Source organism: Ornithorhynchus anatinus, chromosome 8, assembly GCF_004115215.2.
Source record: "Ornithorhynchus anatinus isolate Pmale09 chromosome 8, mOrnAna1.pri.v4, whole genome shotgun sequence".
Classification (NCBI taxonomy): Eukaryota; Metazoa; Chordata; class Mammalia; order Monotremata; family Ornithorhynchidae; genus Ornithorhynchus; species Ornithorhynchus anatinus.
This window is the reverse complement of record NC_041735.1, coordinates 52106670-52129636: the sequence shown is the minus strand read 5'-3', so window position 1 is coordinate 52129636 and position 22967 is coordinate 52106670. Positions and strand designations below refer to the sequence as shown.

Sequence of the window (22967 nt, the reverse complement as noted above, 5' to 3'; positions counted from 1 at the left end):
TGGGGCGTCTGTCAGATTTCTAAAATTCACCAATCGAACGTCTTTTAGCCTCACTAACTGGTAAGGAGGCCTTCTTCCGGCCAAATGGGCTCCATGGCTCAGTGGAAAGAGCACAGGCTTGGGAGTCAGAGGCCATGGGTTCAAATCCTGGTTCAGCTGTGTGACTTTGGGTAAGTCACTTAACTTCTCTGTGCCTCAGTTACCTCATCTGTAAAATGAGGATTAAGACTGTGAGCCCCACGTGGGACAACCTGATCACCTTGTATCCTCCCCAGTGCTTAGAACAGTGCTTTGCACATAGTGAGCGCTTAACAAATGCCAGCATTATTATCTTAGAATTCAGGGTTGATTCACATGAAATCAAGTCAATTACAGAAACAGATTGGTAGGTGAGAGTTAAAAAAAAAAAAAATGGCCTTGTGCGGAAGAGTCTCTGGACAATGAGAACTGTTTTGTTGTGGCTGAGGGCCTCTATCTTGTAAAGGATGGTAAGGAAATGATTGATAAACAAGACCTTAAATTTAAATGCCCCAGGCCTAGCTCTCATCTGAAGATCAACAATAGGCGCCGGTGAGTTTTGGAATGGTGAGATGGGACAAGATTGGGGTAGTAGATAAGTAGTTATTTCCAGATGGAAAGAAATTTTAAAAGTTTAAATCAGTATGAAGCTGATTCTTTGCAGGTTTTACTCTCATCTGTCAAGCGCTTAGTAGGGTACTCTGCACAGAGTAAACACTCAATAAATATGACTGAGTGAAATAGTGACTGGGAACAATATTCTGGTAAATAAAGAGAAACATGGCAGCAGGCTCTTTGGAGGTTGAAGTGATGAAAGGATCACTCATGGAAAGAAGGATCCAAATGTTGGAAGTAAGTTGCCAATCCAAGGCTTTGCTTCAGCAGTTCAGCAAAAGTTTCTTGGGCCTCAGGAGGTGGGAAAAGATGGCAGGGCCACCTGTAGGGGTAAAGCCAATCAGGACAAGGGCCCTGCACCTCCTGACTTGGAAAGTTTGGGGCAAAGAGGGCCCAGGCTGGAGCTCCAATGCCCCCTTGCCTCTCCCACAGTAGTTGCCTCAACTCTTGCAGTTGGGCTCCCGAGTATAAGTGGCGATCAAGAGAGAACTTGGGGCTACAGCAAGCAATTTTCAGAGGGGTGGGGGAGGGTGATAGTATTGGCTCTCCCAAAAAGCCCCCTCTCTCCTTCCCTCTGACACACACAAACATATGTTCTTTGCCTTCAAAGATGCTACCATGACAATTAGATCCTGCCCACAAACATGAAGCTAAAAAAGGCAGATGTGATGCGACCCACGCTCCATGAGACAATCCCCATCGGCCTTGGAAGATCACTGGTTGGTCAGTGCTAATGTACCTGGGATGGTTCACAGTGACATTTAGCAGCATATGCCCTTTGGAAAAAAGATCAACGTTTTATTCATTCCAATTAGTTCTCTACCATATATACTACCTTAAATGGTGGCTCATAGCATGGACCTGGTCCCCAATTCTCTTTGGTGGAAGAGCTGTATTGAAAATGGTCAATCTAGGCCACTAAACAAGCATTGGTGGACATCAAGGATGGTACAACTGGTTGGTCAGTTGAAAGAGCCATTCCTATACAATTCTTGCTTTACTAGCTCCTTGCTTCTGTTATAGAGGAAAAAAACAGTCTAAATTGCTGGTCTTGAAATCCACTTAGGTTCAGTGGAGTGGCTTCTCTAAAGCGTTTAAGGATCCTGAGCATAGCTTAGTCAAGAATTTACTTAATGTCCCATTCTGTTTGCACTTGCATAGATAAGGAAAATGGCTTTCCAGTCAAGAGAGAAAGGCCAAGTGAACATCCTAACTAGCCTAACTGACTCTGGGCTCTGGCTAATGCAGAGCAGTGGGGGCTACTCCTTCACATTCAAATCCATTTCTGGATTTTTATGGAAAATGTCGAAGGCCTGGTTGGGCTTTCTTTTTTTTCTTTTCTTTTTTTAAACAGTACTGTACTGACATAGATATACACTAATCGGTTGGACACGGGTCATTCCCATATGGGGTTCAAACAACCTTAATCACCATTTTACAGATGAGGTACCTGAGGCCCAAAGAAGTAAAATGATTTGCCCAAGCCACTTTTCTGAACTTGGTGGAGACTCAGAAGAGTTTTTACTAGCTTGAGTAAGGACCTTCAATGCTAAAGAAGGTTGTGGGCTTCCAGCCCCTACAGTGGAAAAGCAAGAATGCAGCAACTGTGTTGAGGGGAGAGGATCCTCCCTCTCCAGCCTTCTGTGCTGTGGCTCTGAGTGGTCTGCCTGAGTCCCTATGGGAGCCCCCTTCTTGCTGGCCCCTGTCAGCCTGGTGGGAGCTGGGGTTGGGACAGAGGTGAGCCCGGAGTGGGCTGAACTGGAAGGGAATGGATGGGCTTCTGAGCCACTGGTGGCCTCAGAAGGATGCTGGGAATGCTAGCCTCACACCCCAGGGACCCCACATGTGTGGAAACCACTAGAAGAGAAGCCCACTCGCACAAATGCCAGGCTAATCTGTTTCAGTTGCCAACCTGGGCCCATCCTAGGCCCAAAACAGTTCCCCGGGAGAGCAGCAGAGCCTCTGAGAGGTGACCACTCCCACAGACCCTGCAGGACTTCCTCTGTCCTCAAACAAGGCCCAGCAAACCACAGAACTTATCCATCAATGGTATTTAGTGAGCATTTACGGTGTGCAGAGCACTGTACTGAGCACTTGACAGTACAACAGAGGTGGTAGGCATTTTCACTGCCCACGAGGAGGCATCAATTTAGTGGAAGAGAATTTTCAATTACTTTTCTGCTTCCGCAATTCTGCAACTGAGCCTCCCTCCCTTCCACTCTCCTGCAAATCCTCTTTCACAGTTTCGCTAAGATCTTGCCATGCAGAGGAGGTGGAGGCAGCCAAGTGGCAGTGTTCCATAGAAACAGGCGATTTACTACTGAGAGCCTAATCAATCAATGGTGTTCATTGAGCATGTATTGCGTGCCGAGCTCTTTACTAAGCGCTTACTAGAGTACTTTACAATAGAGTTGGTAGACACATTCCCTACCCACAAGGATCTTATGGTCTAGAGTCAATATCTATGACTAAGCCAACTCTGACACAGAGATAAATCCCCAGAGGACTGTTGTGATGGGTACAGCCTTGTTGACATTTTCTGAACTGATAAGCCTTTAGAGACCAGAGAATGATTTGCCAAATGACCTTATATCAGCCACTTCCTCTCGTTCCAAAAATTCACCTTCTCCTCTCCTTGCAGGAAGCAGCGGGCTGTGCATGGAGCAAAGTGGAGAACTGGTCCTTCCTCCTACCAACCTCCTCTGCTCAGTGACCCCTTGGCCTCACTGCCCAGGGAAAGGAACACGTTCACATATCTGCTTGGGCTCCTCAATAGAATTTCAAAACTCCCATTTGCATTGTTGGTACCTATCTTTTTCAAATTCAGAGAAAATGCTGCATTTGTGTATATTTTCATATCCTGAAGTCATTTTTTGCAAAAAAAATCTTCTTAGACTCCTCTCTCAAAAACCACCGGGCATGCAGAGGCAGGGTGTGGTCTGACTGATCAGAATAAGAAATGAAGTCAGCTTTCCCAGCACCCTCTGTTTTCAACCTAATGGAGTCTTTTCAAATGGCAACCTAGGGGTGGAGGGCATTGATTTCAGGTCTTCATTTTTTATGTTTCTTCAGTTTACCATTAATTCCATCCATTTTGCAATTAACAAAGAAAAGCAATTGTCCCTGCCGTTCACTTTCATTTAGAGGAAGTTAGTAGGAGTCCCCCAGGCCCCAGAAGGAGGCCGCTAAGCCCTGGGTGTTCATCTCCGCCTCAGAGTTGGCTTAGAGTCATGCACACTGACTCTAGACCATAAGCTCCTTGTGGGTAGGGAATGTGTTTCCCAACTCTATTGTAATATACTCTCCAAAGCATTTAGTACTGAGCTCTGCACACAATAAGCACTCAATAAATACCACTGATTGATTAGGCTCTCCGTAGTAAATCCCCTATTCTATGGAACACTGCCACTTGCCTGCCTCCATCTCCTCTGCATGACAAGATCTTAGCAGAACTGGGAAGGAGGATTTGCAGGACGGTGGAAGGGAGGGAGGCTCAGCTGCAGAACTGCAGAAGCGGAAAAGTAATTGAAAATTCTCTTTCACTAAATTGATGCCTGACAAATCCCTACACTCAGCCAATTCAGCCACTTGGAGTGGGTCAGCTGTCTCAAAATACAGTCATTCTTCCTGGCTCCTATAGCTATGCTGTTTGTCTTCCTGACCATAAATACACCAAACCAGGGAAAGCGCCCAAAGCGAGCATGGGCCTTAGAGAAGGCCGCCAGCCGGGCACTTACCTCATTCAATCCACAGTCCACGGCGATCACTTCTCCTCAGGAGATGTAAGCAGCTCTGCTACCCCACCGGAAGAAAGGACACTGGATATTAAATGGACCAGAACACCCAACTTTGACAGTGCAAAACTGATTCAGCCAACCTGACAGAGTCATTACTCCTTCTGGCCTTCAGGCCGGGGGGGGGGGGGTGGATGACTATCACTGCAGGAGGGTGTTCCTAGCCACTCTAAAGGATGGTTCCCAATGTGTCACAGACAGAAGTGTGTTTGCTAGAGGCATGAACCAGTCTCTTGTGTAACACAGATTAAACTGGGCTCAGACATTTCAAGAGGGCCATCTCCGCTCCCTGGGGACATTCAGACTCCACCTGCCCCTAGGCAGGGCCTAACAGTGTTGTATCATGTTGGTTTGGAAAGATTTTATCTAATATCAAATCCATCTCCACATTAGCGTTTGCTTACTGCAGTGCTCTACACACAATAGGCCCTTAACAAATACTACTAAATACTACTACCACTTGACCTCCCAAACAATTCAACTCCAGCTCCCTTGCACCCCATGGAATCAAGTGAAAGAATCAAATCTGCAGTTTTGCTTCCTGCACCGGCCAGAGTTTCCTGGCATTGGTTTTGTTGTTTTGTTAGAGGTTGGGGGGAGTGTGCCTTGATTGCCCTAATTTCCTTTCTCTTTTCTTGATCAAGGTCCCCCCATTATGGTTGGTTTCTGATGCTCTTGCTAGCATTCTGCTCTTGGGTGGGAGAGGGAAGGGGGGGCATTGATGTTACATAGTTTAACTCTTTCCCTGGAGTGAGCAGAAGAGAGAGGCATTTTAAGTCATACACAACAAGAAGTGGCTAAAGTTACACACCTTTGCCTTTAATAGCTCTTGCTGTCATTTTTAATTCCCAAGATACTCTGTTAACAGGTGGTGATAAAGAACCAATGAAGAGGTATTTAAAATTATTGCCAAGTGCAGAAATTCCCCCAGTGTGGTAATGGGGACCCCAGTGGCTACCCAGGCCCCTTGCCCTTTCCTTACTGGAGAGCCATCTCCCTAAACGCGAACCCTGGGGGATGGTGGGAGTCCTGTGTTTCTAAACAAGTTCACTGAATGCAGGCACTGAGGTGCTTTATGGGATGCATTCCCACCCAACTCCCTTTGAATTGGTCCTCTGGGGGAAAAGGAAAAAGAAAATCTAGCAAAGTGTTCAATGCAGTTGCCGATTCATTCATTCACCGCGATAAGCACGGCGGGGTGGGGGCTGAGATGGGCGGTAAGATTACAGGGCAATAGGGACGAGAGGCCAGAAGCTACTGGGAAAAACCAGGAGAACACTGGGACCACAAGTCTGGGGAATGGCAGCCAATGGCCCTGGCTTGGAGCATAACAGGGAGATGGGGCTGCAGCTAACTAGCAATCCCTAGTGTAGAGACCTTGGTTTTCCCCTGAATTCTGCATTGTTTCAGCAGAAGGAGAAAGGGCCAGTGAGGGTGCATATTGCATTTAGAACCCCATTTCCATTTTGAGATTTTGAGAGGTCCCAGTGTTCGAGGAGCATATATATACATACATACATACATATATATATATCCCAGTGCAAATCTTTCAAGAGTCAGTTCTGGATGGGCTAAGCATACATAGATCAGGAAACCTGCATGTGTCCCCACAACGCCATTTCATTTGCCTTCAGTTGACTTCATTCTCTCTCCTCCGCTGGATTCTTCCTTCAGGGATTCAGCAACAAGTTTCACTTGCTGTAAGGGAAAAACACAAAATAACACAGAAAGATTAAGGCGCAGTAACAACAAGACTTCCACCACATGAACCGCCCCCTCGCCTCCTGATTTGGACTAGCCGCCCATTCTGCAAGTGGCTGGAAACACTGAGACAATGAAACTATTCCATTCACAAATGAGTTTTTAAAATAAGTAATGACGTTCAAATTATGCCATGCTGCCTTTCGTCTCACACTGCCGCTCCCCTCTGCTTCGGTGAGTCATCGTTTGTGTCGCTGGTGGGTTAGGAAATGGATGGTTCAATTTCTAACTGAACCAAATTGGTTCCCTGGGCCCAGCCTAAGTGGGCGTGAGGATGCTGAAATAGAGATTCTATGGGGAGAATGGAAAGAGGCCTCTGGTCAGCCAAAGGAGCATTTTCCACCTCAGAGCCCCAGATTCCGCAGTGCCCAAGTGCGGTTCTCATCGATCCCATCTGTCAGGATGGCAGCCCTGCACTCTCTCTCGGGGGGGGGAGGGGTGGGGGTGGGGTGAGCCATTCACTTCTTCCAGATTGTCTCTAGGGATAGTGACTGCCTCTATTTGTTGGTGAATTGTACTTTCCAAGCGTGTAGTACAGTGCTCTGTACACAGTAAGTGCTCAATAAATACAGTTGAATGAATGAATGAACTCTCCCAATCCCCCCCTCACCATCCCAGCTACCTCCCAGCCCACCATCCACCTCACCTCCTCCTCCTCCTCCTCTCTGAGACAGCCAAGATCTGCCTGCTTTTGAAATCTACCATCACTACCTGAAACTGAGATCCCTCAGCCCTTCACACTATGTAGAAATACTTGTGCCCACTCTTCCTTCTCTGACTGTCATCTTCATACTCTCCATGGTTTCTTCCCCCTTGCCTCCAAACATGCCTAGGTCTCCCCTCTTCTAAGAAAACTTTATCTTGATCCCCCTGCACCATCCAACTACCACCCCATCTCCCTCCTTCCATGTCATTCCTGGCCTCCACTTTCTCTCATCCACCTACCTCCTTGAACAGGATGTTTACACTCACTGTCTCCACTTCCTCTCATCCACTTACCTCTTTACTCTCGGGCTTTCACAACCATCATGCCTCTGTGAATGCTTTCTCCAAGGTCAATAATGAATGACTCCGAGGAGCAGCACGGCCTGGTGGAAAGAGCCCAAGCCTGGGCTTCCAGAGTACCTGGGTTCTAGTTCCAGCTCTGCCATTTGCCTACTGTGTGACCTTGGGCAAGTCACAACTTCTCTGGGCCTCAGTTTCCTCATTTGTAAAATGGGGATAAAATACCTGTTCTCCCTCCCTCTAGGATGATTGGCCTCACATGGGACAGGGACTGTATCTGATCTGATTATACTGTATCCATGCCAGCACTTATTACAGTGCTTATAAGATAGTAAGTGCTTAAGAAATACTATTATTATTACTAACCACTCAGTTGCCTTTGACCCTGCCTAAACCCTAACTAAACTGGGTTTTTCTGACAGTTATCTCCCGCTTCTCCTTCTACCATCTCGGCCAATCCTTTTCAGTCTTTTTTCACTCTGAAAGCTTCGACTCAGTATCGGATCCTTTGCTATTCTTGATCTACCATAAACTCCCTTGGAGGGTTTATCCAATCCCATGACCTCAACTACCACCTCTAAGCAGATGGCTGCCACATCTACCTTGCGAGACTAAGCTTCCCCTTTTCCTCAGCTCCCCCTCCCTCCCACGTCACCTCAACTTGCTCCCTTTGCTCTTCCCCCTCTCCCTGCCCCATAGCATTTATGTATTTATGTATATATCTGTAATTCCATTTATTTATATTGATGCCTGGTTACTTGTTTTGATATCTGTTTCCCCCTTTCTAGACTGTGAGCCGGGTGTGGGCAAGGGATTGTCTCTCTCTATTGTACTTTCCAAGCACTTAGTACAGTGTTCTCCACACAGTAAGTGCTCAATAAATATGATGGAATGAATGTGAGACCCAACCTCTCTCCTTCTCTGCAGTCTCTCATCTACTTCTGTCACCTGGACATCTCTACCTGGATGTTCCGTTCATTCATTCAATCATATTTATGGCACCTTAAGTTCACCATGTTCAAAACCAAACTCAATCTTCTTCACTCCCAAAGCCTTTCTTTCCTCCACTGAACTTTCCCATCACAGTATACAACATCACCATCCTCCCCATCTCTCAAGCCCACAACCTAGAATTATCCACAAGTTTCCCTCTTTCTCAACCCCCAAATTTGGTCCGTCACCAAATCCTGTCAGATTTCCTTCCCATCTCCAGAATCCGCCCCTTTCTCTCCAATCATACAGTAACCAGGCTGGCCAACAACTTGTATCCCTTTTGATGACTGTTGCAGCCACTTCGCAGGCCTGCTGCTCCCCAGTCTCTCCTCTTTCCAGTCCATACTTCGCTCTGCCATTGCCCAGATCATTTTTCTACATCATCATTCTGTGCATGTCTTTCCATTCCTCAGATCCTCCCACAGCTGCCCACCCTCCACATCGAACAGAAACTCCTAGCCCTCGGCTTCAATGCACTCAACTAGCTTTTTCCTCACCTCCTCCAAACTATCCTCGTTCTTTTGCACTATACCCCAGCTCGCACTCTTCATTCTTCTCAAGCTAACCTACTCGCAGGGCCTCCTTCATGTCTCACATGCCACTGCTCTTTTGTTCCCATCCTCCCACCTACCTAGAACTTCCTCTTCCCATCCAGCAGACCACGGCTCTTATCTTCCTGGCCCTTCTGAAATCACATCTCTCCCTGAAGGTCTTCCCTAAGTACTTTCTCATCTCCCCACCGTCCATCCCCCACTGCCACTTCTGCACTTGGATACTAACCCCCATCACTGAGAAGTGCCTAGCATCTAGCCCTCTAATCCTCTGCTTTTTCCTCCTATTATTTATTTTAGTGTCAGTCTCCCCCACTATTTTTTAAGCTCCTTCATGGTTGGGATTGTGGCTACTAATTCAACTGCAGGTGATTAAAGGCTTCACAGTGTTCTGCACATAGGAAGCACTCAAAAGATTGAAGTTTTGTTGCTTGGTGCTTTTGAAGCTGCAGAGCAATGTCTTGTCCTTTGCCCTGCTGCTGCCAGGGCTTTGGCGCTTGCCCCCCTTCCTCTGGGAAGCAGCGAGATGCGGAGACTTGGAAGTAGTTGGTAAAGGCTGTGCAACTGCATGTAAACTTATGAGAAGCAGCATGGCATAGTGGATACAGCATAATGGATAGAGTGGATTGAGCCTGGGAGTCGGACAGTCATGGGTTCTATTCCTGGCTCCACCACTTGTCTGCTGTGTGACCTTGGGCAAGTCACTTAACTTCTCTGGGCCTCAGTTACCTTATCTGTAAAATGGAAATCGAGTCTGTGAGCCCCATGTGGGACAGGGACCGGGTCCAACCTCATTTTCTTGTATCTACATCAGCGTTTAATATAGTGCCTGGCACATAGTAAAAGCTTAACAAATACCATTATTATTACTCTTGTGGGCAGGGAACATGTCTACTGGGCAGGGAATGTGTCTACTACCTCTGTTATATTGTACTCTCCCAAGCACTTAGTACAGTGCTCTGCAAAAAGTAAGCACTCAATAAATACTGTTAATTGATATTCTCCCAAGCACTTAGTACAGTGCTTTGCACACAGTGAAGTGCTCAATAAATACCATCAGTGATGACAGATGATGTAGTTAAGCAGGGGTGCTGCCTGGGATGGAAAACCATCGTCTGTGAAAGGCAATTAGATTTTTCTGCTTCAAAATGTTTGTGAGAAAATGCCCTAGTCTCTGGCCGGCCTTACGTGAATGGCCACAGAGAGTCACGGGCTGCCCCACTACCCTGAGGACCTGCTAGGGGAAGCAAGGGAGAAACACGAGCCGGTGGGGGGGAAGAGGAGGGAAGGAAAGGGAGGCCGGGGGATGGGACATTGCTGTCTGAGCAGGAAAGGGGGAAGAGTCCGCTACCCTGATAGAAGAGGCTTCGTGACGCAGACAAGTCATAAACGTAGAGAAAGTTCTAAAACATCCTTGCTGTGAAATTTATGCCAATTTTGACCAGGGCCTTAAACACTTTGCCAGACTCCAATCCTTATGAAGGCCTGGATGCCAGTTCTGTTTCTAAACTCCATTTCTCAGCTGCAGCTCTTCTTGGGGCGGGGAGGGGGACAAAACCCGCCCTTTATGGCTGCCACAGAGTGTTGATTGCTGATGCCTTATGTCACTGTAATCTGCACAAGAGTGCTGCAGTGACATGCGGCACCTGCCTGGATTTCAGCCAGGAGAGGCTCTCTCAATCACATTTGTTAAATCAGGGTGGGACTCCTCACTAGGCCTGATTTTTTCTGTTGGTTTTTTTTGATCTATTGTATCTTTGGTATCTCAATTAACACCCTCTCCTCCCCCACTCCAACACCTCTATCTTCTCTGAGTTTTGTCATAGAGGCTCTAGAGCTAAACAGTGGAGCAAGGAGGCTTCTTCCACCCCCTAGGATTTAACTGGGAGGAGGAGGGGAGCTCCTGAGGGAATTTAGAATATAAAGTAGGAAGATTCAAATAAGTGACCAAGTAAAGTGCTCTGGTAAAATGTCATTCTTACAGCAGGATTGAGAAGCAGCTTGGCCTAGTGGATAGAGCATGGGGCTTTGGAGTCAAAAGACCTGGATTCTAACCCCATCCTGCCACTTATCTCCTGTATGATCCTGGGCAAATCACTTAACTTCTCTGTGTCTCTGTTCCCTCATCTGTAAAATAGGGATTAAGACTGTGAGCCCCATGTGGGACATGGACTGTGTCTAACCTGATTATCTTGTATCTACTCCAGAGCTTAGTATAGTGCCTGGCACATGGTAAGTGCTTTTCAAATACCATTAAAAAAAAAATTCAGTAAAGTATGTAGAAGAAAAGCGGTGACTGGAAAAATTGGTTCAGAAGAGATGGGTGCCCAGTCATACGGGACCTTCAAATTCCCTATATGCTGGGAGTAGTGTTATATTTATATTATTTTCAACCTCTGATAGTTTTTCAACCTGACAGTAAGATTGCTTGATTTGCTTCATCAATTTTGAGAAGCAGGACTGCCAGATCCTGTGCCAGTCTCCTGAGGAATTGTTTTTTGCATCTTCTAACTTTTCCATTTCTAAGAGTTCCCATACTCTCTCAGGCCAGCTCTCTACATGAACTGCTGATGCACCTCCTAGAGGAAAGATGCCTTGCTAAATAACAAACTGTTCCTGTGGATACAATCTCAGCACCAGAGGTTTCGTTTTCAAACCGACAGGCAACTCTACAGTTCTTACCCTGGACAGCCAGAGTAAATGAGCACTAAATATGGCAAGATTTTTGCCATACAAAAGAACAGATCAGGGAATCTAATCCTCATGGGTGGATCCTTGATCTCCTAATGTAAAAAATTTAAGTTAAAGAAATTAAATTTAGTCAGGCCTATCCTAAAACAGGCTTGCAAGCAGGGGTGCCTACTTCCCACTCTGAGCATGAAGGTAAATCAAGGGAGAAGAGGATCCAAGGGTCAGGGGAGAAAGAAGAAGCAGGGAGGGAGAAAGGAGAAGGGAGGAGGAAGAAAGTGGGAGGAAAAGGAAACTTGTGCTCCTCCTGCTCTCCCTCCTCTGGCCATTTCCACTTCCTTCCTGTTCCTCACTGGGCAAAAGGACTGGGGGCAACTGGTCTCTTCCACCCCTGACCCAAATCTCCTTGTAAATGAGCATATGCCCACTACCTCATCCCTACCCGAGCCCCTCTGGCAATCTTGGGGGCCCAAAGGATGGGAGTGGGAGCTCTAGAGGCCCTGTGGCAGAGGCAGCCCACACCCACAGGGCTGAACAAGAGCTGTTTTGGGGCCAGGAAACTGGTGGCCAAGTCCTTAGCTATCGGCTCTGCCCCTTCCTGAATCACTGTGACTCCAGAGCTCCACCCCTACATCGGGTTGGCCGCTTCCACTCTGCAGCAGGGAGATGGAGGTCTGAAGGCAGCCCTGATACAGCCCCATGGGGTCCACACCACTGCCACGGCAGGTCCGGGGCGGCCCTGGGCCCTGTCCCTTCCCCAGTGGAGGCCCGAGATTGCCTTGGTGGTTCGGGTGGGACTATGGCAGGCTGGTGAACAGCTCCTCCTCACAGAGAAACTGTTTATACTCAGCTCCAGGGTGAGCCACAAAGGTGATAGCAGTGGCTTTCTCATCATCACCCTCCTCCTGAGATGGAGCTGCCACTTGGATCCAGTTGGCAACCTAAGAAAAAGCCAAGAGGAGGGGCAAGCTAGCTAGGACTGCCCACTGTCCCCCCGCAAAATGATTGAAGGGCACAGCTAATGGCTTCAACATTTGGTGTCAACTCTATGGGGCCAATGGTCCTCTTCGCCCCCATGAAGTTGGTGCCATGCCTGTAAATATCCCAAATTTACTAGGCCACAAAACATTTAAATGAGCCTACCCTTCCCCCAGAGGACCTATAAGCAATAAAACAAATGAACCAACATTCTTTTACTACAGATCCTACATGAAACATTAATCATTTTGAGCAAGTTCCATATGCCCCAAAGGGACATAAACTATATTGAAGCCATGCTTTCACGTTTAATAAAAGTAGCAGATTCCCCTCAGTCTCCAGTCAACCAATACATTTCCAGCCAATCAATCCACTGGCTGTTACCAACACAGGCTGCCAAATCTGATAGCCCATGAGCACTCACCTGCCCTTCTGTGACTCCCCATCACTCACTGTCTGTGCCCAGCACAAAGAGGCCAAAAAAAGCTTACCATAAGAAGCCAGGTCTTTGGGATAACAACATATTACAAAAATATGGCACATGTGGCCCCAAATATCAGTTAATGCCAAGTTTTCCTGGTCTTCTTTCAGAAAGAATAAGTTGTTTTTTGATTAGTGGGATTAAACCTGCACTAGCAAACTATGAACTGATGTTAGATGTAGACAGAAATACAGAATTACTATTATAAACCTCCCTTTGTGCAGACAGCCTTCTTAACTTCAGCTAGACAAAATTTTATCCAGAGACTGATAGCTCCTTTCTGTTCATTTTCAATCTCAGTTGCGGAAATGTGTTATTTGTGGAAATGACAGAAAGACAGTGCAACCCCAGCCCACTGCGGACTGGCTCCTTCCCAGTCACTTTCCAGGCCTCCTCACATCCTGAGCCTCCACTCCAACCCTAGGTCTTTCAGAGAAGAATCGCCTGTTATGCTGACTGCTGACAGACGCAGCTCTGTGAACGAAGACAAGGTTCTAACCCCGCCAGTTCCTTTTCCCACATAATCAGATTCAGGGTCCTTTTAAAACCATGTGTTCCGACACGGTCGATTTCCAAACCCAAACATACAAACTTGTGCATTCCTTGGGAAGAGTCTCCTAATTTGACCACACAATGCCAAGTTTAAAAGCAAGTTAAAAAGGGGCCCCTTCTGAGGAAAAAAACTTTCAACAGGGCTGTCATGACAACTGAGTCCACCTCAAATGCTTCCCCGTATTCTGTCAGAACTGTTCATTTGCTTTTATTGGTTTTTTGTTTTTTTCCTTTTCGAACAGGACAAAGTGATTGAAGGGTACCAGCCTTCTCTTTAAACAGGGTGAGAAGCCAGAGTTTTAAGAAAGGTTATTCAGGGACTGTTGTCCTGCTCAGCAGGATGGGGGTGGGAGGCAGAAATGGGGATGGAAACTAGAACAGGAAGCGCTTGTTAACCAAGCGGTTCTGATGTGTGAGGTGATAACATATGGCAATTTCCTCAGTGAGGCTGAGCCTGTCAGGCCCTTTTGTTTATGTACTCGGCCTCAGTGAGGAACAGGATCTCAGCTCTATTTCCTGTTGCATTCTCAGAAGCCTGCTGCTTTGGTTGATGGCAGCTGACATGCAGCTCTTTACAGCAGTCATAATATAGCTGAAGACAGGCTCTGCTGGCTGGGACAAGTTAAGAGGATCAGGCAGGTCTTGAATATTTAAAAATCCAAAGCAGCTTGCGGAAAAAAAAAAAAACACACCGCTCTGATAAAGTGCAAGGCAAGTGATGTCGAACTAACCCTTTCTGGGCCCATTTCTGGGGATTTGGAGGCCTATCTTCTTCCTCTAAACCTAGGGGACCTGGCTGGGAAGCCAAGACCAGCCTCCTGCACAGAAGGCTTGGCACACTGCTCTTTTCATGCCATCCATCTGTTTACAACTAAAGGCATAGTAGGGGTGTGAACGGTTAAGATATGGGTCGAAAGCAGGTTTTCAGGCTTAAGTCACAAAGCAAACTCATTTTTAGCTGCCACACCTCATCAACTAAAACAACTGGCTTTGGTAAATAAAACAGGTAAGTTCACCCAGCCCTATGCTTTCTAAGGCTCCAGATTTGGAAGTTAAAAGAAACACAATTGGTTACAAAAGAAGATCCGAGCCAAACCTGTCCTGAGATGGAAGGGGAATGATATTGCAGGGTCGGGGACCAGATCCTCTAACAGAATCAAGCCTGTAGGTCCCGTGCTCATTCTGGGACAGGGATTGGGCCTGTCATGATTATCTTGCCTCTACCCCCATGCCACAATTAATACTGGGCTTGACACCTCATACTTGGCACAGAGTAAGTGCTAAACAAACCACAGTTATTATCAGAAAATACCAATATTACAGAAAATTCTGACAGGGCTACAGTCAACACCATTTCCTAAATGTATTAAGCTGCATAACTATCTGCTTCTCTTCAGCCAACCTACGGGAAAAAAGGAGGCCCTAGCCAAAGAGTTGAAATTAGTCTTCCTTTAGTCCCTGATTGATATAAATAAAAGCCTTATTAAAAACACAAGTGACTTAATTCAGATGATTTCTCCCCCTAATGCATCAGGGCACCAGAATGAAAGAGGAATGCCAATTTGACCCAATTCATGACTCTCAAAGATAGCTCACATCCTGAATAATTTTCTTATTGCAGAATATTTTTTCTTTCTATTTCTTCTAATTATGCTAATCTGTAGTGATTTATGGTCATCTGGAATCATAAACAGTAGATTCAGCCTCATACTGATTTAGTACATTGGCTAAACAAACAGCCTCAAAGAAGCAGCGTGGCTCAGTGGAAAGAGCACGGGCTTGGGAGTCAGAGGTCATGAGTTCGAATCCTGGCTCTGCCACTTGCCAGATGTGTGACTGTGGGCAAGTCACTTAACTTCTCTGTGCCTCAGTTACCTCATCTGTAAAATGGGGATTAACTGTGAGCCTCACGCGGGACAACCTGATTACCCTGTATCTACCCTAGCCCTTAGAACAGTGCTCGGCACATAGTAAGCACTTAACAAATACCAACATTATTATTATTCTTATTAAAATGGGCAAATAGTTTTCTGGTTCAGTGTATCTTGGCATTCAGAAATGAAATGTAGCTAGCACTGGGGTTGAGCATTTCCTCAAGAGAGAACATAACAAATCACAGACCATCATGCAAGTAGTAGTTCAACTCCTCCAAACCTTAACAGCCATGTCAAGTACTACCCAGAACCAATCAATGGATCCCTTTCCCTGACACTTGAAATCCTAGCCCTAAAACATTTTTTAGAATAGATTTTTAGTTGAAGGCTACAGTATTTTTAGTATTATTGACACAATTACTTGAACTTGATTTTTTTGATTTGGGGCAATTGGCTGCACATCTTAAAATGCCTACACTGACTTCTTGCTTGAGATTAAGAAATCCTTTAAACGCTAAGGGGAAATGGTGAGTTTACTACTGCTCAGCTGCGTGCCTGCAAAAGAAGCAGGGGCCTGGGAAGGTCTGCTACTTACTTGAAACTCAATGACTTGCCTTGCATAGGCTAGGAAATCCCCCTTTAATGTAGTGAAGTGGTTTGGAGACAGCTCCTTAGGCCTCCTTAGAGGCAACAGGAAGAAATGGGGAAAAGACCTGAGTTCTAATCCTGACTTCTCCACTAGACTGCTGTGTGACTTTGGGCAAGTCACTTAACTTCTCTGTACCTGAGTTACCTCATCTGCAAAACTGGATTAAGACTGTGAGCCCCACGAAGGACATGGACTGTGTCCAACCTATCTTGTATCTTTCCCTGTGCTTTGTACAGTGCCTATGATCACACTGCTCTTTTCATAGTACATCATAGCATGTAGTAAGAAATTAACTCATTAACAAATGTTGTAAAAAAAAAGCTATTCGTGTCAAGATTACCCAAATAGCTGAAGAGAAAATTGGGGCTGGGGGCCTGAATTATCCTGATTTTTGTCAAATACCCATCTTCTTGGTGCTATGTAGACATCGGTTAAGAGCCTGGCTTCCCATATCCAGTCTTAGTAAATCTGCTAAAACACCTCAGTCCTTGGGGCCTTTTCACCAGCTGCAGAAGGTGCCCAACTGTAACTTAGCTGCCTTTTCCTGACTCCATTATGTCTGAGAATAGTGTTCTGCACACAAGTGCTCAGTAAATACCAGTGACTGATTTACTGATTTATGATTTATTAAATCAATTAGAGAGGCTACTCATGTGACAAAAATAGCAATGCTAAGCGAGCCAGGGAACGAAGGTCCCTCCGGCATTGGGTGGGTAATTGGTGGGGTCCCAGCCGAGTCCTTCCCTACCCAGCAATCAGTAGTATATTTTGAATGCTTACTATGTGCACAGCACTGTATTAAGTGCTTGGGAGAGTACATTACAGCAGAATTGGGAGACCTGCTTCCTGCCCACAATGAGTTTACAGTCTAAAGGGAACTGGAATGTAGGGGAAACCTCTGAAGATCAGCAATTGTCTCCCCCATGCTGCTTCATCACTTGCTGCCAGGAAATTCTTCTGGGCAGTTTTGGAAAAAGTGAAATGAAGTTCTTGGCCTCCTCTCCTGAGTCTAGTTTTGGGGCACCTGATCTGTGGCAAGACTGTATTTCCAAACTCGTAGCCCCAGAAGCTTCCTTCCTATTTAGTCTTGGATTTGGGGGCTTTTTTAAAAAAAATTGTATTTGTTAAGTGCTTACTATGTGCTAGGCACTGTACTAAGTGCTGGGGTAGACACAGTGTCCAAATTGGGTTGGAGACAGTCCATGTCTCACATGAGGCTCACCGTCTTAATTCCCATTTTACAGATGAGGAAACTGAGGAACAGAGAAGTGAAATGACTTGCCCAAGGTCACACAGCATAAAAGCGGCAGAGCCAGAATTAAAACCCAGGTCCTACTGAGTCCCAGGCCCATACTCCATCCACTAGGCAATATGCTGCTTCTCTGGGAGTTTTGGAAGTTGAACCTATTGAGTATTGGTGGCTACCAGGAAACAGCATGGCCTAGAGGAGAAGGCACTGGCCTGTGAGTTAGAAGGACTTTGGTTCTAATTCTGGCTCTGCTAATTTTATGCCATGTGACCTTGGGCAACTCATTTCACTTCTGTGTGCCTCAGTTACTTCATCTGTAAAATGGGGATTAATAATAATAATAATAATGATAGTATTTGTTAAGTGCTTACTATGTGCCAAGCACTGTTCTAAGCACTGGGGTAGATACAAGGTTAACAGGTTGTCCCACGTGGGTCTCACAGTCTTAATCACCATTTTACAGATGAGGGAACTGAGGCCCAGAGAAGTTGAATGACTTGCCCAAAGTCACGCAGCTGACAAGTGGCAGAGCAGGAATTCGAACCCATGACTTCTGACTCCCAAGCCCGTGCTCTATCCACTAGGTCGCGTAAGACAGTGAGCCCCACGTGGGACAGGGATTGTGTCTTACCTGATTAGCTTGAGTCCAGCCCAGGACAGGCCTGGCACATAGTAAGTGCTTATCAAATGTCACAATTATTATTATTGTTATTATTATTATCATAATAAGGGAACCTGGCTTAGGTCTGGTTTTTGACCCCAAGGACAAGTGTTTCTGAGTACAGCAGGCTTAATGTCTTTTCAAGGTAAATGAAAGATGACTAGCAATTTGTTCACCATTCACTGAAATTCATCTCTGCCATCTCAGACTCACTGTCACAATGAAAGTCAAATATCAGTGACTGAGGAGATTCCCAAAGTGGATGAGAAAATCACTGGTGCAATCTACCACTGAAAAAACAATACTAACCATTCACTTAGCTATTCTATCTAAAACAAAATCAAATGGGCATGGAAAAATACATTAAACCCCCATTAATTTAACCGCAAAGGGAGGGGTGGGGGAATGTCACTGAATTACCAGGTTCAGAGGATCCAGTAATTTGATCAAACAATGGTAGAGCACTTTAGAAGCTGGAGCTGAGCAATTGTTTCCTTCAAGGATGTACAATATTGGCTATCCCTGGATCAGTTTAATAATAACTACCCCTATGACTACTTTTGAATACTTCAAACTGAAATGTACTACTTCATGTTTGGTTTCTCAATCTGGGTTAGAATAAATTACTTACAAAAAAAGGATTTTATCTATTTCCAAAAACTGGATTACACCATGGTGCAGCCTCTCTTCCCTTCCCTTTCCACTCATTCATTCATGGCTGTGGTGGAAGTACTCTAGAAGTTTAATATGGTCGGCTCAACTCTGCTATATTTAAATCTCAGGGCCATAAAATTGAACACTACTCTGACTCGTAATGCTTTATTCACCCTCCCTTCTGCATTGCCTATGCACTTGGATCTGGATCTCTTAAGCACTTTGTATATTCACCCACCCCCAGTCCCACAGCACTTATGTACATATCTTTACATTCTGTCCCTTCCTCTGTCTGTAATATATTTTAGTGTCTGTTTCCCGCTCTAAGATTATACACTCCTTGAGGGTGGGAACTGTGTCTACCAACTCTGTTGTATCATATTCCCCCAAGGATTTAGTACACTTCCTTGCACACAGTAAGTGCTCAATAAAGACCACTGATTGTTAATTTTGCACATCTGTTGGTCTTACCGATTGTAAATCCTCCAGAGGACTTGCTAGCCCCTTCTGATTCACTTTTCTACCTCTCTGTCATTAAGCAGTGTTCTGTCTCCATGACAAGATCTGGTGACGGCTTTCAGTTCTGTTGCCAATGTAGATCTTTGGTTGAATATTGGGTTTTTCAGGTGTGGCCTGGTACAGTCTCCTAGAGTTTGCCAATCCATAATTTTTTGCTGACTCTGAGAATTGGCTCATAATTTTAGCAATATATCAAAACATCCCATTCTAGATAAACACCAAAAAAAGAAATAATTTTAAAAATAATTTTAAGCTGCCATCATGTAAGTTAACAGGAACAACCTGGAATGGTTATTTTGATGTCGTCTTGGTTAGGCCAGGTGGGACTCAACTGGCACAAGAAAGTTACTCTAAGTAGAACTCAACATTATCATAATACAGTTTATAAGAATTAATGTTTAACCTGGCAATGGGGATTTCATTTAGATTTTTAAATGATCGCATTGATAAACATGACTGAACACAAACACAAAAAAATCAGGAGTAAATGATTAAATAACAATGAATAATGCACCAGATGATGCAGAAAGAATTAGAAAGAGTTGTTTCTATTCATCACCACACATTTCAAGTTTTTCTAAATATCTGTAAGACAAATGTGACTTTAAGATGTCCATGTATGCCTGCCAATTATAGAATTTTGTAGATTTTTAAGAGTGAATACCAATGATGCAATACTAAGCTGAGCTATTAAAGAAAATGCTTTACCCTTTTTAGTTCTAACCAGGATCATACAAATTAGGTCATTAATAGTGACCTTGCTGTAATGGAGCAAAAAGCTTCCTCTCTGCTTGGGCTCCTGTTGCAGCTAGGCTCTGGAGGAGAAGGAGGAGGAGAAATAGGAAAAAGATGGCAAGGAGGAGGAGGATAAAGCCTGACCTCGGCTGCTACACAATCAGAGCAGCAGCAGAGGAGAAGGTAGAGCTTCTGGAGAGGACAGGAGACAGTTGGACACGGAAGCTGGAACCAAACAAGCCTGAGGGACAAGGATGGGGAGAGCTGCCAACTGTGCGGCCTGGCACTGAGTCCAGCAGGCAGACCCTTAAACATGTGAGAGCTTGCAGACCTCCCCTCCCCCCCGCACCCCGGCCCTTCATTGGAGCTGGCACTGGTGATTAACTTAATAAGCACTTTATTTTGATTACTTGGCATTGGGTTTCAGGGCAAACCTTCCAAAAGCAGATCTTAGAGGAATTCCCAAATGAAACCTCCTAGGTATTCGGAGACCATAAGGTTCTCTAAGAAGTCAGGGGCTCAGTGAGGCTCTAAGCCCCATTTACAATCACATGGACATAAAATCGATCTCAATGCTCTCAGGCAAGGGAGCCAACTATTTTTGATTAGCCACAGTGGACTCTGAAGTTTTGGACTTGAAAAATCATTATATGTCGTTCAATATTATGATTCACACAGTTCTGAAAGATGGTAAAGGAAAAGGGAAAGTGACGCAAGCAGACGAATGACTGCACTCTACATCCTGATGGACACAGAAGCCATTTCAAACAGCACCAAGTTTGAGAACAGGATCTGCTCCCCTGTGGCCTTTCCCAATTTCCTCAATCAGGTGGTGAAATTTACAACATACCTCGCTGGAAACCAAAATGGAATCCTTTTCACTGGTCAATATTCCCTAACCATTGACTTTAATATTCCCTTTTTGTATTTGCTGAACTGTTGGCTTGTATCATACATGTTAACTTGACCTTTCATTCTTTTCAAGCCTCTTGCCATGCTCTTGTGGCTGCTTGTGTGAATTCCGGCATCTGGGTTTCCTAAAGAATCTCCTACAACTGGAACCCATCCCAGTGGCTGGAATAAAGGTTCACCTCTGAAGATTCTAGTTATGTGGTTCTGTGAAAGGTGGAACTCATCAAGCCAATTTTTTTTTTTTACTGGAAATGTGCAAAAGACTCTTAGTAGAAATTCAGTCTCTTATTCACTTCATTTTTTTGTTGGGTTTTTTTTTTTTTCAGAGCTATTAGAAAATTCCTAGAGTGCCAGGGAGCATTAGTAGTATTGTTATTGAATGTTTTTCACACCATTAAGCAGCATGGCCTAGTGGATAGAGCACAGGCTTGGGAGTCCGAAGGTCATGGGTTCTAATCCTGGATCCTCTACTTGTCTGCTGTGTGACCTTGGGCAAATCACTTAACTTTTCTGTGGCTCAGTTCCCTCATCTGTAAAATGGGGATTAAGTCTGTGAGCCCCAGGTGGGACAGGAACTGTGTCCAACCCGATTACCTTGTACCTACCCCAGCGCTTAGAACAGGGCCTGACATGTAGTAAGTGGTTGACAAATAGTATTATTATTATTATTGTTACTTCATTATTTTTCTACAGCCTGTATACTCTGAGTGAGAGGCAAACAGCATATGAGCGAACAACAAAATAGTGTTGACTAGGCATAAGATAAAGGTAAGCAGCCCATGAAAATTTGCCAATGGGATTAATGACAGCCAAACAACCTTGTTTGAGATTTTTCTTTTCTCTCTTCAGAGAAGCCTATTTCAAATTAGTCAGGGGGTGAGGGAAGAGGGCAGCCTGACCAATTTTTGTATTTAATTTCTTTCAATTATGCATGTGATTTTGAGATTGTGCCCTTGTCTCTTTTTAAATAAATTACTGATAGGTAAATTTACCCAGATCACTCAGTAGGAACAGCCAATTCTAGATTTTTGGGTATGCTTGATCTGCACGTTTTCTCCCGAAATCCATTCAGAAGATGGTCAGTGTTGAGTTGCGGCAGTTTACAGAGATCGGGATGGTCTCAGACGCCTTCTATAGATTTGTGGTCTGTACCAGGTGCACTCCCACTTGTAACTCCGCCAAGAACTATAATCCTGTCTGGGAAAGGCCATTCCCTGAAGGGATGAAGTGTAATTTACTCTCTCTGTTAAGTAAGTGCAAGGCTCTTCTCTGTGAGAAGAAACAGTCTGCCCATTGAAACTACCTGTAGTGGTTTCATGATGTGGCCTACCATCACACAGGGGACACATCTGTGGGTTACCAAACTTTCCCTTTTCACTTTAAATCTTAAATTGGATGTGATTCTGGTCTTAGAGGAATAAGGTTCATTGGCAAATAAATGCACACAATGGGTAGAACCTCTCTCTATGACAATGTTTTCAATGTTATAGATCTATATATAAACAGTTTGGGACACCACATTTTTTTTTCTTCACAGGAAGGGAAAATCCAGCCGTCGATGTAATTTGAAAACCTCATGCTGATGAACATCGTAAGCCATTTCTTTCACAAGTAGTTATGTGGCAAAGTGCTCCCCATCTTGCGCTTGCACACTAAAATATTTTGCCAGATCCCACCATTTTCCTTCCCTGTGTGCGGGAAAGCACATAAGCAGTGTCCTTTGCACCATTCCTTGCCTAACTTCTAAATGAACGGGTTCACTAAAACTGAGAGGCTAATAAAGGAATTTGGCTGATTGCCTGTCTCTGAAATTAGGAGATAATTTTATACGTTGCTTAGGTGATGGGTGTTCTACACATCTTTTTCCTTCTAATTTCTAAAGAAAAGGTCAAGGATGAAAATAGAATAGGTGCCAACACTTCGTCAAACCAAAAACCCAAAATGCAGCATGCCCACACTATTTATAGACATATTTAATTTGCTGCCACCATGCTATCTCTTGTTTCGGCAAGAAGGATTACTTCTGAAAGAGGGGCAAATTGATCCAACAGATAAAACTAAATATTCAAAAGCATACTAATTCAACACCTATTAATATAGTGTTTACCACTCACATAACAAAGACAGAACCGAAAAATAAGCCTGCATTTTGTGCAATAATCTTTTAGTGAATCCTCTTGCAAAACTCATTTTATATGGATATTTTAGTCTACTATAATAAATTAGTTCCTTTATAAGGTAATTTGAAATGTTTCAAGAGTCATGACCTTGCCTTGGA

The 22967-nt window shown here is 44.8% G+C and overlaps 1 protein-coding gene across 1 annotated transcript in view; it reads right to left on the bottom strand.

Annotated features, from left to right (window-relative positions):
• Nucleotides 1-5225: 5225 nt before the first annotated feature.
• Nucleotides 5226-22967, bottom strand: part of ANO10 (anoctamin 10) — a 226949-nt gene continuing 209207 nt past the window's right edge. The window contains exon 13 of the mRNA XM_029070173.1: nt 5226-6125. Within this exon, the coding sequence (XP_028926006.1) occupies nt 6048-6125 (78 nt within the window). The 3' untranslated portion in view covers nt 5226-6047. The remainder of the gene's footprint in view (nt 6126-22967) is intronic.